General features: G+C 35.9%; 1 protein-coding gene across 1 annotated transcript in view; it reads right to left on the bottom strand.

The window, feature by feature from the left end:
- LOC140149609 (medium-chain acyl-CoA ligase ACSF2, mitochondrial-like) overlaps positions 1–14,977 on the bottom strand; it is a 42,898-nt gene that overhangs the window by 20,598 nt on the left and 7,323 nt on the right. Inside the window, exons 2-8 of the mRNA XM_072171692.1 lie at positions 14,046–14,174; positions 10,634–10,687; positions 8,585–8,691; positions 8,001–8,063; positions 6,052–6,169; positions 4,339–4,449; positions 289–437 (exon numbers count right to left, since the gene is read on the bottom strand). Of these exons, the coding sequence (XP_072027793.1) occupies positions 289–437; positions 4,339–4,449; positions 6,052–6,169; positions 8,001–8,063; positions 8,585–8,691; positions 10,634–10,687; positions 14,046–14,174 (731 nt within the window). The remainder of the gene's footprint in view (positions 1–288; positions 438–4,338; positions 4,450–6,051; positions 6,170–8,000; positions 8,064–8,584; positions 8,692–10,633; positions 10,688–14,045; positions 14,175–14,977) is intronic.

Below are 14,977 nucleotides of genomic sequence, written 5' to 3'. Positions count from 1 at the left end.
AATTTCAATTGCGCCTCACGTGACTGATCGGTGAAATTGTAACACATGGAATATAATTGAAGAATGAAGATATAGCAGCCTTTGTGTCAGGGGACGGAAATGAATTCACAATTTCCTATTTGTCAAGCCAAGAACTAAGAACAAAATTGTACTACAATTGATGTTTTGGGAGTGGCCTTTCTTTTCTCCTCATACAAGCTTCTCTTCATTTAAGCTTGGCTTGAGCATTTAGCTTGAGCCCGGTCCCATCAAGACCCAAGCACGTGTCCGCCCGTCAAATAAACAAACCTCTCTTGTTGAAATGCCTTTGCCATAATCTCAGCATCGAACACACGAAAAAGAACAATGGTTGTGCATCCTCGTACAACAGGAAGAAATTTGGGTGAAAAACTTGAGGAACAAGCGAAACCCATTGTAGCTCCGAATCGGACTGAATCCTGAGTTGAAATAGAAAACAAGTGATTAATGTGGATCAGGATGACGTCATGATAATGAGAGATAGAGGAAGTGGTGTGAGGAAGGGAGAAGGAAGGGAATACAGAGCGAGAGACATGCAGGCAATGCTACATGTAGATGTAGAATATGTGCAATTATATATAGCATAGGCCTTTAGGCTATCGCTTATAATGTTCAGTATATTGAGCAAAGGTTGCATGGCAATGTTGTCAATCAATTTGAGGATGGACATGACAAATTAACTTTATTATTATATTTTGATGAATCCAAGTGTGTGAAAATATTGGATCCAACACATAATAATGATAAAATTGGATACTTTACACCCAATATTTATTGGTCTCGCTACGAGTTTTAAAATATTGGACTCGACGTCCACTATTTTAAAACTCATAGCTCGACCAATAAATATGGGCTCAATCGATCCAATTTTATATCAGTATAAAGTTGTCGTCCACTTTTACTAAAAGAGATGCCTTACACATCTTAAACTTGTGAAAATAAAACTAGTCTAAGAGCGAGACAGAGAAAGGTATAGGACATTTTTTTGTGTTTGCTATAGCCCCCGAATGAAATGTATTCAATTATGTTTGTATTCACTCAGTTAGCAGTGTGTGTGAATTTTACATCCGAACTAAGCGCTCTTCTTTTTTGTGGGCATTTTAGTGTCTAAAATGGCCCAAAATGAGGGTTTTTCAATATTGCCGTCCATTTCTAATCGTCACCCCCATAGACTTTACATGTAAAATAAAAAGGCCCATAAAAATTGAATAGCACTTAGTTCTGTTGTAAAATTCACACAAAATGCTTTTTGAGTGATTACAAAGATATTTAAATAATTTCATGCAGGGGCTATGTGGAATATTTTTTAACGTATTGCTTGTACAATGACATTTCACAATAAAATATCCATCTGAAACAAAGGTGGGAGAACACCAGAGTTATTAATTCTTATACGACATCGTTTCACGACATTCCATTTTCTAGGAATGGCAAGTTCATCTCAAACAAAACATTAAAACGTTTAAGAAGGCGGATTAATTATAAGATAAGTGTCGAAATACAAACTTATTTATACAGCGTCCCATGTTCTGGCGATAACCCTCATATTTCGCACATTTCAGACATCTGAAAAATGTCTTTTTTGGAGTTTTTGTTTTGTTTTGTTTTTGTTTTTTTGTTGCATACCAGCTTACCGATGTTTTGTAATGTCAATATTAAAGTACTGACTAATCGAAAATTACAATGATCAAAACTGTTAAAATCGTCAACTTGCCATCAATTCAAAAATTCCAAATTTCACAATTCAAATTTCTTTTGGCTCGATCACCCACTTTTGCACAGTTATGATAGCACATCAGACACACCAAATTGCATTTTGAATACGAGGAATGTCCTTCTGGTATCAAATAATGTAAATATAATACAAATTGTTGATGGTAAGTTATTAAAAATTAACATATTTGATATTTAACAGTCCTCGAAGTAAACAGGAACTGAAGAACCAGTCCATCTTGTATGCATATGATGCAGTGCACATTAGACACACCAAATTCCATTTTGAATATGTCCTTCTGATATCAAGTAATTTAGATTTTTTGAAATTTGCAACATAATACAAATTTTATGACAAATTACTAAAAATTGACATTTTTGACATGTAACACTCCTCATAAATCTAATGATATGTACTTAAAGTGTATGCTAGACCATTTTTAGCAGTCTTTGACCAAAGTATGATTAAAAGAAATTTGATTATTGGCCGTGGCCACATATTTTTTATTACAATTTAAAATAAGGGACTTTCCTATCTTAAAAATGTCAATTTTTAATAATCTGTCATACAATTTGCGTTTGTATTATAAACTGCTCAAAAAAAGTTTGGAAACTTTGCAAAACAGCTATATATCAGAAACGTTTGAAGTCTATTTCCATATTGTTTCATATCAATACAAACATTGTTCTTTCCTGTCAAAAATGACACCAAATTTGTCACCATGACTTATTCCATGGTTGAGTAACTGTCTTTGAAGGACAAGGAGGTCTCAAACAAAATGTGCCAAATCTGCCATTGTCTGCGCCATTTGCACCAGTATACATGAGTAAGGAATATCACACTGTTTCATTAAAACAATCGTCACATACCTAAAATCAGTAACGAGTAGAGAGCCCATACGCGTTCATAACAGCATTGTATCCCCTTCTCATGCTTTTATCAACCTGGCCACACGCTCCTGAGGGATGGCAATCGTCACATACCTAAAATCAGTAACGAGTAGAGAGCCCATACGCGTTCATAACAGCATTGTATCCCCTTCTCATGCTTTTATCAACCTGGCCACACGCTCCTGAGGGATGGCATTCCACTCTTCAAGCAAGATATGTCTTAAACCAGGCAAGGTGGCTTGATATGTAACTCAAGTGCGCACAGCCGGACCAAGTTGATCCCAGGGATGTTCTAAAGGATTTCAGTCCGGGCTATTGGCTGGCCACTCCATTCGTTGAATTCCTTCTTCTTGCAGGAAGTCATTTACAATTCTTGCCCTGTGCGGGCAAGCGTTCCTGTTGAGCAGGGTTCGGTCCAAGGCATTTGCAGAAATGGGACTAGGATGTCATCTCCATATTTGATTGCATTGAGATTTCCATTGACTACTACCGGCCCGGTCTGGGAACTTGGCTTATAGCTTGGAGATCATACTGCGGGAAACTCCAAAAGTTGCCGCACCTTGATTCACTGGAGGTATGCTAACCTCAAGCTGACCAATAGCTCGAGCATTATCCAGATCTGATAATCGGACCAAATGACCACTATGAAGAAGTGACCAGTAGTAAGAGTAAGAGAGATTGACTTGTGTTAATCCATTTCAATCCACCTGTACAACTGTTAATCCCATCCTATATAGCATTTTTCATTCAAAATGATATGCTGCAAATAACGTTTCATTCATTCTTTTATTCATGCATTAACCCACTCATTCATTCATTTCAATCAATGAGATGAGCGCAGATAATGGTCAGTTTAGCACATTTTCTTTGAGACCTCTCTAGCTCTTTCAAAGAAAGTTACTCAGCCGTGGAATATGTTATCGTCACAAATGAGGTGTCATTTTTGACAGGAAAGAACAATGTTTTTACTGATATGAAACAATATGGTGATGGATTTCAAATATTTCTGATATACAGCCGTTTTTGAAAGTTTATATCGGAAATTTAAAATTGTTAAATCTTTTATGAAACTTCGCGTGTCTTAATCCTCAATACGAAAAATAGATGCATACACCTATAGAGGAGTTCGGATTTCCGGACTTTTGACTAGTTACAATTGCTGGGAATCCAGACTTTCAAAGTGTCTAAATACGAAAAAATCCACCAAAAAATGTTTCGCAATTGAAATCCTAAATTTGAGGAGCTCATTTCGGAAAATTCCGTGACATTTTATACATTCTGTTGCATTTCCAAGCTTTTAACAGTAACATTGGCAACAGTAAATTTTCAGGAAGCAAACTTGGAAATCCAGACATATCTTTTATTGAAAATTTACTCCTCTAGGGGTGTGCCCTTATTTTCTGGAATAGCCCAATTGTCATGGTCGGCTTTTCCTCCCAGCTACATACACTTTAAGTACATATCATTTAAAAAGTATACTTCGAGGACTGTTTTAGCATTTAAAAATGTCAAAAAAGTTTGTAATTTGCCATAAAATTTATATTATATCGTAAATTTCAAAAAATCTGAATTACTTGATATCAGAAGGACATTATTCAAAATGGAATTTAGTGTGTCTAATGTGCTCTCATGTCTCACAAAAGGGCGTTTTCCTCAACAAATGTTATAATATGGCTTTAAGTTAACATCGTCAATATAGATTCCACAAGCATTTACCCAATTATCGTTGAATCCGTCCACTCCTTGTCGATACGCCCCAGTATCTGCCGCGCAGTTTACCACTGCATGATGAGACAATACCGTTGGTTTGGGGAGACCAGTGGTTCCCTGTTAGTGAATAATCATAGCAAATCATCGAATAAGTATGAACTATGAACATAAAAATAAATGCAAGGCATTTGACCTGGATTATTTTCATGGAATTTCTTTATGATCTCATTATAAAGACTGTACCTTTGTGTTTTAAACCACAAATGCATACACAAAACCCCATGTTTGACTACGTATCAGTATAAAATCAATAGACTATTCGCCGTAGAAGTGACGTAATAATCGGATTAACTACCATAGCTATAAATTAATACAATTTTGAATGTACCGCCCTGTACTACAAGTAAGTTGCATCCATTACTTGTGTATGTCTGCAATCATAGATTGAATACAATACCGCTCTCTTCAAAGATACTTATTTTACAGGTGCGAGTGATCAGCATTTCTTTGATATTCATGGTTCAATGCATAGGTACCACGTGAACGTTGTAGTGCAAGGCTATATATTAAAAAATTGTATTCATCATTGCTAGTTAATTCGATTATTCCTTCAGTTAGATTTACCTGGTGTACAGGGCAAGTTTTATGCAAATGAGTGGGTTAAACTGTATTATGTGTTTTAGGTATGATGATAATAGCATTTCAGGGATTTTATATGCCGGACTTGGGTTATTTTTTGAATCACATACAAAGACAACAATGTTGGAATGGGAATACTACTAGTAAGATAATACAAAATAAAGCGTACAGATATGTTGATAAGCACACTGCCATGTTTTTTCTTCTTCAAAAGTCACTCTCCAACAATAGATGTGTTACAAGTCCTGAACTTGGGTTGTTCTTTCACACATACTGGATTTCAATGATAGCATATGTGTTACAAGTCCTTGGTTGTTCTTCATACATGCTGGACTTCACATGCTCAATAGACGCATGTAAAAGGTGGATTTAACTTGTACTTTTATATATATGATAAACATATGTATAAGCAACAATTTCCCATGCTTAACTCAATTTGCCAAAGTATGGACTTGGGTGGGTTTTGTATTTATGTATTCAATTCAAATTAGAAGACTCAACAATGTCCAGGGTGGATGTTTTAAAGATGGATTTTGTTTGAGATGATGGTGCCTAAACAAACACATGCCGGTTGTTTTGTGTTTTATTGTTAAACAATATTGTAACATTTCTTTGAAAATAGAATTTTATATTTTTCCACAAAATGTTAATATTCATTGTCAGATATGCCCCCTTTAATTTTGAGCCGAACAAATAGGATAAAACCAAGAAAATCACTGTTTTATTCCAGTGCCTATGTCGCCAAATGTTACAATAAATGACCAAATAAAATAAGCACACCCAAAGTCATTTTCTGTCGGTGGCGGAATTTTTGTTATCGTTTTTTCAGGGTGACAGAATGCATATTCTTCATTAATTTTAAATTTTTATTACGGTTTTAGATATTTTCTAGGGAAACTGTCGATTTAATGTTTGGGGGTTAATCAACTGAACGGTCAAGAAATTGTACATTTTCACAATACCGAAATAATTATATAAAAGGAAATTATTGTTTTTGTCAAGGATAACATATTCTTTAGAATACACTACATGTATCAATAAACGAAATATTGTCCAGCAGTTGAGCTGGAATAAACTTACCGATGTCGTGTAAATAATACACGGATCATCCATATCAATACTCCAACATATTGTCTCAACTTGGTCCATATCAGATTGAGTCGCCAACTTCATGAATGCATCCATATTGTACACACAGCTGGCAGAATAAATAGATTTATATAAGAACATTAATAAGAATTTTAAATTCAAAGATTTGTGTTAAGGGGTGACTTATGTGTATTGTACACAATAAAAGAGGGGAACCAAGTTTAACCATGTTTCTCACCCAGATGAGCAATGGTTTTTGGGGTTGTGGTGAGCAGCGGTGGTTTCGGATTAGGATGTATAGGTGCGCCATGGCTACAGAGCTATGCGCTCTGTAGCCATGGCGCCTATGTTCAAGGGTATTAGGGTTGGCAGACACGGGTGACCGATCATTTAAAGGGGGTGACCCTATTGGTTTAGGATATGTATTGTCTTCAAACTTACATACAATATCAAATATCGTCCCCTTTATGCATTAATGTGAGAAAACGAGAATATTTTCAGCGTATTAAATGTGAATAATTAGCACAATCAGCAAGTCAATCATTGCGTGAATTGCATTATGGTCAGGCATGCAGAAACATGCAGCACCGTTGCCGTATTCCTGTCGCCATACCACTACGCCCATCATTCTTGACAATATATCTCATTCTTTTTGTTTTAATTCGACCCTGAAATATTTTTTTAAATTTTGTATATCATCATGTAGGCTACATTAAACATTTTTCATTTATTTTATGATTTTTGTAAATTAAAAAAAACTGAGTTTTCATTCTTGTAATTTTAATTTTGTAGAGGGGGCATTTTTTCTTATATTTTTTTCATGTTCCTCATATCATGTTTGAGAAGATAAGGTCTTGTTTTGTATTTATTTCGCCCCTTATGTATTTCTTTATTTTTGTTTTCAGCGTTTCATTATTACAGCGCCTTCTCGAGCCGGGCCAAGGTGAGTTTTTAGCTGTTATTGTCCCCGTTACAGAAAAAAAAAGTGCACAAAATATATTTCCCAATGTAATGTATACATTGTTACATAAAAACAAATAAATTATTTATTTATTTATTACCAAAATAACCCCACCTGGAATCGAACCCGGGCCTCCCGCGTGGCAGGCGAGAATTCTACCACTGAATCACGAAAACATTTGAACAAATACGGAAATCTTAGAAATGATATATTCAAGTCAAATAATTAGAGTCTCTTCAGCAGCGTTTGGTTCTGCTCTTTCCAGCCACCATATATACAAAGTCACACGTAGCATTATTATACAAATTATAATGAGGCGATTTACAGGGGCGAAACCCCAGGTTCCCAAAACGCCGTCTGATGGCGAAAATCCGACCCTTTTCCCACGTGTTTATTACAGGTATACGTATATCTGAGTGGGTCCCCAGGAGCAGATAATAATATTTTAAACAATGGTGTGACGTCACGGCTTCTTAGCTTCTTCACGGCTCCCTCAAACTCATAATAACAGTCCAATACAAGAATGAACTGCAGAAATTCATACTTTAATAATCTATCTTCCTGTATAATCGGTTATTTGTGATAATTACCGTCCCGTTATCTTGCTATTTAGTGATGACAAAATCAGCGGGCCAAAAATACGTACCAAGGAAAAAAATGACAGGGCTCACCCGACTCGGAGATTTGCTGGCTAGCGCGTATTGGCCGTTGCCGGCGGGGTGGAATAGCGTCGAAAAACCAGGAATATTGGGTAGAGAAACCAAATTTGTAGCAATTTTTCAATTAATTGGATTTTCAAATTCGATAAACCTGTTTGTTTGTTTTTCAAGCGAGAAACTAGGTTTATCTGTTAAAATGTACCCCATCAGAGTTTGCCTAAAATCATGATAATTCCAAATTCCCTTCATATAATCCATTTTCTCTGGTAATACGTACAGGCGTGCAATAATTATTGTCCATATAAATGATAACAACTAACCTTTCTTGATGATGATCAAAAGGGCTCAGATTTCCGTGAACAATAAATTCCAAGTCTGGAAAGCTGGAAGGGAAAGTCAATGATTCAATCATTCATTTTATTACCATCATAAAACACACAAAGAAATTATTAAAAAAAAAATAAGCATGCTGGACAAGATACGCCAAAATTAAATTACAATGCACACCCATACAATAACATTTATAACGACAGACTGCACTGCCTCATACTTGTTTCCGCCCTCTTTACAACTTAACTCAAGAACCACATGCCCTATAAGAATATAATAATCTGAGATATTTGAATTCTGCTACACGGTACGCTCGCCATGATATTATCAATGCAATTTTTGCAACTGGCAATAAATTATATTGTACTCATCCACACATGCACATGGCAGCTAGCTATTGCAGCTATTACATTTATCTACTTCTGGCAGTGAGCAGTCGATCAGTCTGTAACTCATGTATTAGGTAGGATTGGTGAAAAGTGTAACTTAGTACGAGAATGAAAATATATGGCAGTCTCATCATAACTACATTGATAAAGAAAACAAATTACATATAAATTACACACGTGCATACCTTGGAAATCCTTTAGTTGAATGATCTCGTAGTTCTGGAATCATTTGAACAGTTCTGTTCACAAGATCATCTGGTGAACGTGAAAGAAGCAGACATTTACATCGTAACTGTAACAAGATGAAAATAGCTGAGTGGCTCAGTGTAAACACGACATGACACGTTTTGCATTGGTTATCATTACTACTGACTTTAGATGATGGAGAACTGAGCGTATTGGCCTGCGTTTCGACGACTTGAGTCTGATCACAAGAAGAGACTGCACTGTTTCAGCTGATCGTATAACTATACACCTAGCAAAATCAAAGTCGGATCAATATGGAGCAGACGTGGTAATCGCTCACGTGCCATCCTTTCTGATCTCAAAACATGGACGATGGAAGACCGAAAAGGCCAGAAATGCCTATTTTAAACTCGATTCATCCACCACCTTGCTGCTTTCAAAGTCCCTCAGGATTTGAGCGATCTGAGACTTTAATAAATATGTTACCCATATTCATTAGCTACGTTGAAGTCTATAATCGCGATCATGAATATGTTATATGTATGCAAATATGAAATGAATGACTGAATATTACGAAAATACGAGAAGAAAAATATGAGAACAAAAATAAGATATATTATGATGAATAAATGAACATCTACGGCACGGTTTGCGCGCTCGACGCCGTTTCCAATTGTTCACCGATAAGATTTTTTGTGTCCTTGTCTATTTCATTGTTTTATTTCTTGAGGTAGTAATAGAAAAGAAATAAATTTTCTGACGTAAGAATGGAGGCAGAAACTTATACTTCCCTATTGCTTTTGACGATGCGGTTATCTTTAAATTAGCATTTGGTTATAAACATCTCAAACAAATAACTAATCCCCCTTAAAGAATGGCTATTATTCAAAAACGGGCTATTGTATTACAAATCTGTAAAATGTGTTGGAAGCAGAATTTATTTCTGCGCATTTTGATACCTCGTTTGATACGATAGCCCGGAAAACAATAAAACACCGGCCAATTTAATGTAGCGAGGTCCAGATTTGAAAGTTGCACTTACAACAATACAAAAACACTCAGATATCATTGTACACATTGTCATTTTCATTTTTAAACTCATGTGATATAATGGTTTTTACAAATGTCTCTTGTAACTGTTGTTGTAATGTTCACTTTCATAACAGTTAATATCGGGTGTGGCTTCCTTCTGCCTGAATAACTGCCAAGCACCTCCGCCTCATACTGTTTACAAGACGTCTGATGCGCCCCTGGTCTATTGCTGCCCATTCCTGTCTCAGAATTTGTTCCAGACCAATCAAAGTTGTTGTTGGTTTGATCCTTTTGTCTACCCAGTACTTTAAATGTCCCACAAATGCTTCAACGGGTTCAGGTCTGGAGATTTGGCAGGCCATAACATACGATTAATGCCTTCTTGTTCCAGAAATTGGTTGGTTATCCTAGCCCTGTGTGGAGTTGCATTATCGTCCATCAAGATGTCTCTTGTAACCTTGGCATGTTCAAAAGGTGAGATGTTACGAAGATGACCAGTCTAACCTGATCTAACTTAACCATGTTAACCGTTGATATGACAACTTGGCGGGGCATTTAAAATGTGTTAACTCTTCATATTTCAACTAGGGATTAAGTGAATATTGACCAACGATAAGAATTAATATTGATTTCCCTACATTTTGACCCCAAAATGCATGAAACAAAACGAACATTCCCATGAGAGCCGAGCAGATTTCCTTCCATTATACTGAATACATATCAATAGAATTTACTGCAACTTTTAAATCTCGGGTTACATTGATTTAAATGTACGCTGCGGTGTCAATATTTAAACAATTGCAACAAATGAGGTATCAAAATGCGCAGATTAATTAATTCGGCTTCCAACGCATTTTACAGATTTGTAATACAATCGCCCATTTTTGAATAGTGGCCATTATTTAAGTGGGATTAGTTACTTTTTTGATATGTTTACTTCCCTTATGTTTTGACAATGTGGTTATTAGTCTAATGAGTTCACACACTTACGCCTTATCAGTGTCTCACTTTCTTACCTTTTTAAGCAGAATATCAAGCGCTTGTACAGGCAAAGCCAACCTGAACGTCACCTACAATTATGACAAACAAACTAGGTATAACGAAATTATGTTTGAATGGTTAAATTAATTGGGTAATTATCGTTCGTCCATATCTGCTATGTAATATTAAATCAATTGAGTAAAATTGCGAGGATCGGTCTGATTGGCACTAGGCTTAGCCTAGCTAGGCCCTACATGATCTCAATTGGTATACAGGGTGTCCCAGAAAAATTACCTGGTGAATGAATTTGGACATAAATTGAAATCAAAAAATGTAACACGTAGCTCATTTTATTCTGCATCATATACGTAAATTTTATTTGATTCAGTTGACTGGTTGCGAAGAAATTAAAGATGCGCCCATCATAGTCCGTCTGCCAAACTCAATTTTGCCACAGAAGCTTGTTTTGGTGTCCATAGTTTTGTTTTTGATGAATATTGCTTCTCAAGACCACCAACGTCAAAAGTTTACTGGAACTCTGTCACCATTGAGCAATTTGAGACATGGCGGGTCAAAGTTCACACAGAGGTCAAAAATTAAAATCGCTCAAATGCTGTTGAAAAGTTCACCAAAAAGTATCCTTTATCTATCTGTGACATACCCTTCTGGAGTTATAAGCAAAAAGGTTAAAGGTCACGATTTTACCTCCACAGGGGTCAAAACCTGAAAAATGCTCCGATCTTCACCAAAATAGTCTCAAATTGTTCGTCATAGAAATTCCATGCAGAAAACTAATAGTTTGTACTGTGTATGATGCTTCCTTACATGGGTAACCATGGTAACATAGCAAAAAGGGCCTGGTCTATACATGATTCAATGGGCATTGACCTTTATCACCACGTTACCATAGTAACGAAACATCCTAGCTATGGCAAACTATTCTGTTTTTTAATTATTTATAGAAGACGAAATATTTGCGACTATTTTCATACAAATCGGAGCATTTTTCAGGTTTTGACCCCTGTGGAGGTAAAATGGTGACCTTTGACCTTTCTGCTTATAACTCCAGAAGGGAATGTCTCAGATAGGTAAAAGTATACTTTTTCTGGATCGCCATGACAAGAGGCATAATTTGGAGAACTTTTCAACAGCATTTGAGCAATTTGAATTTTGACCCCTGTGTGAACTCTGACCCGCCATATCTCACAATGTTCAATGCTGACAGAGTTCCAGTAAACTTAATTTTGAAGTTGGTGGTCTTGAGAAGCAATATCCATCAAAAACAAAACTACGGACACCGAAACAACGTCAAACCCACTGGCAGCCGGACTATCAATGCCCGGGATCAATGCAGTTCATTCGAAGTTTGATCAACAGGCACTTTTATCATACTCGTCCATTCGACTCCTTCTTAATGTTTGTGTATCGCGTTAAATGTATTCCTCATTATCTATTTTATAATCCGACGGTGTACAGGGTGTCCCAGAAAAAAATACCGAGGAAATAAAATTGAACGTAAGTCGAGAACTAGACATCATAATCAAAACATTAAAAAAGTAGCGCATAGCCTATTTTATTGTGCATCACATACGAAAATTTTATTTGATTCGGTTGAATCAACAGGCGCTTTTTTCATACTCGCTCACTAAATTTAGTCCACATTATCTATTTTATAATCCGATGGTGGAATATTCATGCTTTCACAGTTTGAATAACAATTTGTTCGAGAAAACTTTGATTTCTGCAATTGGAAGCTTTACAACTTTAATACTTTAGGTTGTGCAAATATGTTATATTTTAACTTTCCAAAGAACATTTGAGCCAAGAAAGACAATGATTAAGTGCTTACAGCTTTACATGTGATTTTTGATACAATGCAACATTAATGTTGAAGTGTTAAGATTTAAACTTTGCATTACAATTTCTTGGAAATATTCCCAAAACATTAATGTGTGTGAGAATTTTGTTAAACCAGATGGAATTCTTTATGCAACATTTATATCAACATTTACGAAAAAAGATATTTACAAGTACCGAGGATCATCTTACATGCAAGCTTTCATTTTCAATATCGTGCAGGTTCTCAAATTTGAACAAAGCCTAATTAAATGTTTTGCAAGATACAGATTATTTTAAAAGAGCTAAAAGGATTTCACGGTACAAAATATGAAGTAATTCACAGTTAACTACGGCGCGGCATACATTGTGTTGAATTATCTTTCTTTCAAACTTGGAATGAAGTGAATTGACGCATGCGTTATGTAATCGCTCATTTCTTCGCAATCAGTCAACCGATTCCAGTAAAATCAGCGTATAATGTGCAGAATAAGATGGGCCACACGCTGATTTTTAGATCTGTGGATTTTAATGCCAATTTCATTTGCCCGGTATTTTTTTCTGGGACACCCTGTATGTCATTCAAGCTTTCGCTGAAGATGAACATCAGTTTGTCCGAGAAAACTTTGATTTCTGCAATTGGAAACTTCCCAGCTTTAATTTTTTATGCTGTGCATTATGTAATATTTAACTTTCCAAAGAACATTGGAGCCAAGAATGACAACGTGTGATTTTTGATATCATGTAACATTATATTGAAGTTTCAAAAGATTTAAACTTTGCATTACCATTTCTTGGAAATATTCCTAAAACATTAATGTGTGTGAGAAAACTTTTTAGCCAGCTCAAATTCTTTATGCAAAAAAAAAAAAGATATTTACAAGTACTGAGCATCATCTTACATGCAAGCTTTCATTTTCAATATCATGCAGTTTTTCAAATTTGATCAAAACCTAATTAAATCTGCAAGAAACAGGTTGTTTAAAAATAACAAAAAGGATTCACTGAATAAAATCTAAAGCCCATTGACAGTGCGCATTGTGTTGGTTTGATGCATGCACGGGGATGCATGCGTTATGTAATCACTTATCATTTCTTTGCAATCGGTCAACCGATTCAAGTAAAATTAGCATAATAAGATGCATAATAAGATTTGGATTCCCATTTATCGACTTATGTCCAATTCATTCACCCGGTAATTTTCTGGGAAGCCCTGTATATGCTGGATTAAGGGTATACGAGGTATTGTCGATTTTCATTATCTGAATCAATATATTATTGAAAAATAACACTTTGGTGTTTTGCAAAAGTTCATTCTACAAATCACATACTTTGAAAACTTGCTTAATTTATTGTTGTTAATGAGTTATGTACGTTTTACAAAAGTGTTGTTGTTTCAACATAACTCAAGAACCACAGGACCTACAAAAGTATATCTATGATATTTGAATTCTTCTACACGCTCGCTATGAATTGAGCAATGCAATTTTTGCTAAAGCTCACTACCATTCGCAAGATGCTGTGACCTACTTTTTTTGGCTGCTTCGACCAACAATACATCGTATACCCTTAATGAAACTGTATTATACACGATCAATGACATAATCATACCGCTATGATTCCTAGTTGCGCACACGCATATAGTCCTATTAGCCATTCTGCGTGGTTAGCGCCCCAGAATGCCATCCGATCTCCTTTTTTCATGCCCAAAGATAACAATGATGCCGCAAATTGTTGACTCTGAAAAAGAAAGAAACAAATTGAAGCAATTCTAAAATGAAAAATCATAATCATTGGCTTAGGAAGATTTTCATCATGGAAGGGGGGAGGCTGACCAAACAAAAAAATTTGGAGACCCATCCTGAGGGTGCCCGAGGGGGGGGGGGTGTAATCGCACGCCTTGGTGTCAGGAAATTTTGTGAAAAATAGGTCAAAAACACCCGTATCTGGTCATTTTTTTTTTTACTTCATCTGGAATTATTGGAGGGCTGAGCCACCAGAACAAATCTATCGAGGCGGTTGAGCTCCCACAAGCCCCCCCATCCCACCGGTTCCTAAGCCTATGAAGGACATGAAAAAGCTGGAAAAACTTAACCTGGTGATCAGATAGCCTTTTACCTCGTGCAAAAGCTTGCGAATCATATTGTATACGGGACAAAACAAGATTACCCGTGCAATGATGATCTTAAGGGATGGAATATGGACGTTTGGACAGTATTTTTTGTGGGACAAGAGCACATCAGGCATATAAGAAGAATGTCCTTCTGATATCAAATAATTTTGATTTTTCGCGAATGAAATTCGCGATATAATACGCATTTTATGGCAAATGATTAAAAAAATGATATTTTTGATAGTTAACACTCGAAGTAAACTTTATAAATCTAATGATATGGGTACTTAAAGTGTATGTAACTAGAAAGAAAAAAGCCGACGATCGATTGAAAATTTTGACCTCTCGTATTGAAGATATGAAATTTTTCCCCAAAACAATTAGGTCTTTTGGGGAAAAAAATGTTTATCAATAAAAAGTCAAAATTTTC

Source organism: Amphiura filiformis, chromosome 1 (genome assembly GCF_039555335.1).
Source record: "Amphiura filiformis chromosome 1, Afil_fr2py, whole genome shotgun sequence".
Lineage (NCBI taxonomy): Eukaryota > Metazoa > Echinodermata > Ophiuroidea > Amphilepidida > Amphiuridae > Amphiura > Amphiura filiformis.
This window is presented reverse-complemented; position numbering and strand designations above follow the sequence as displayed.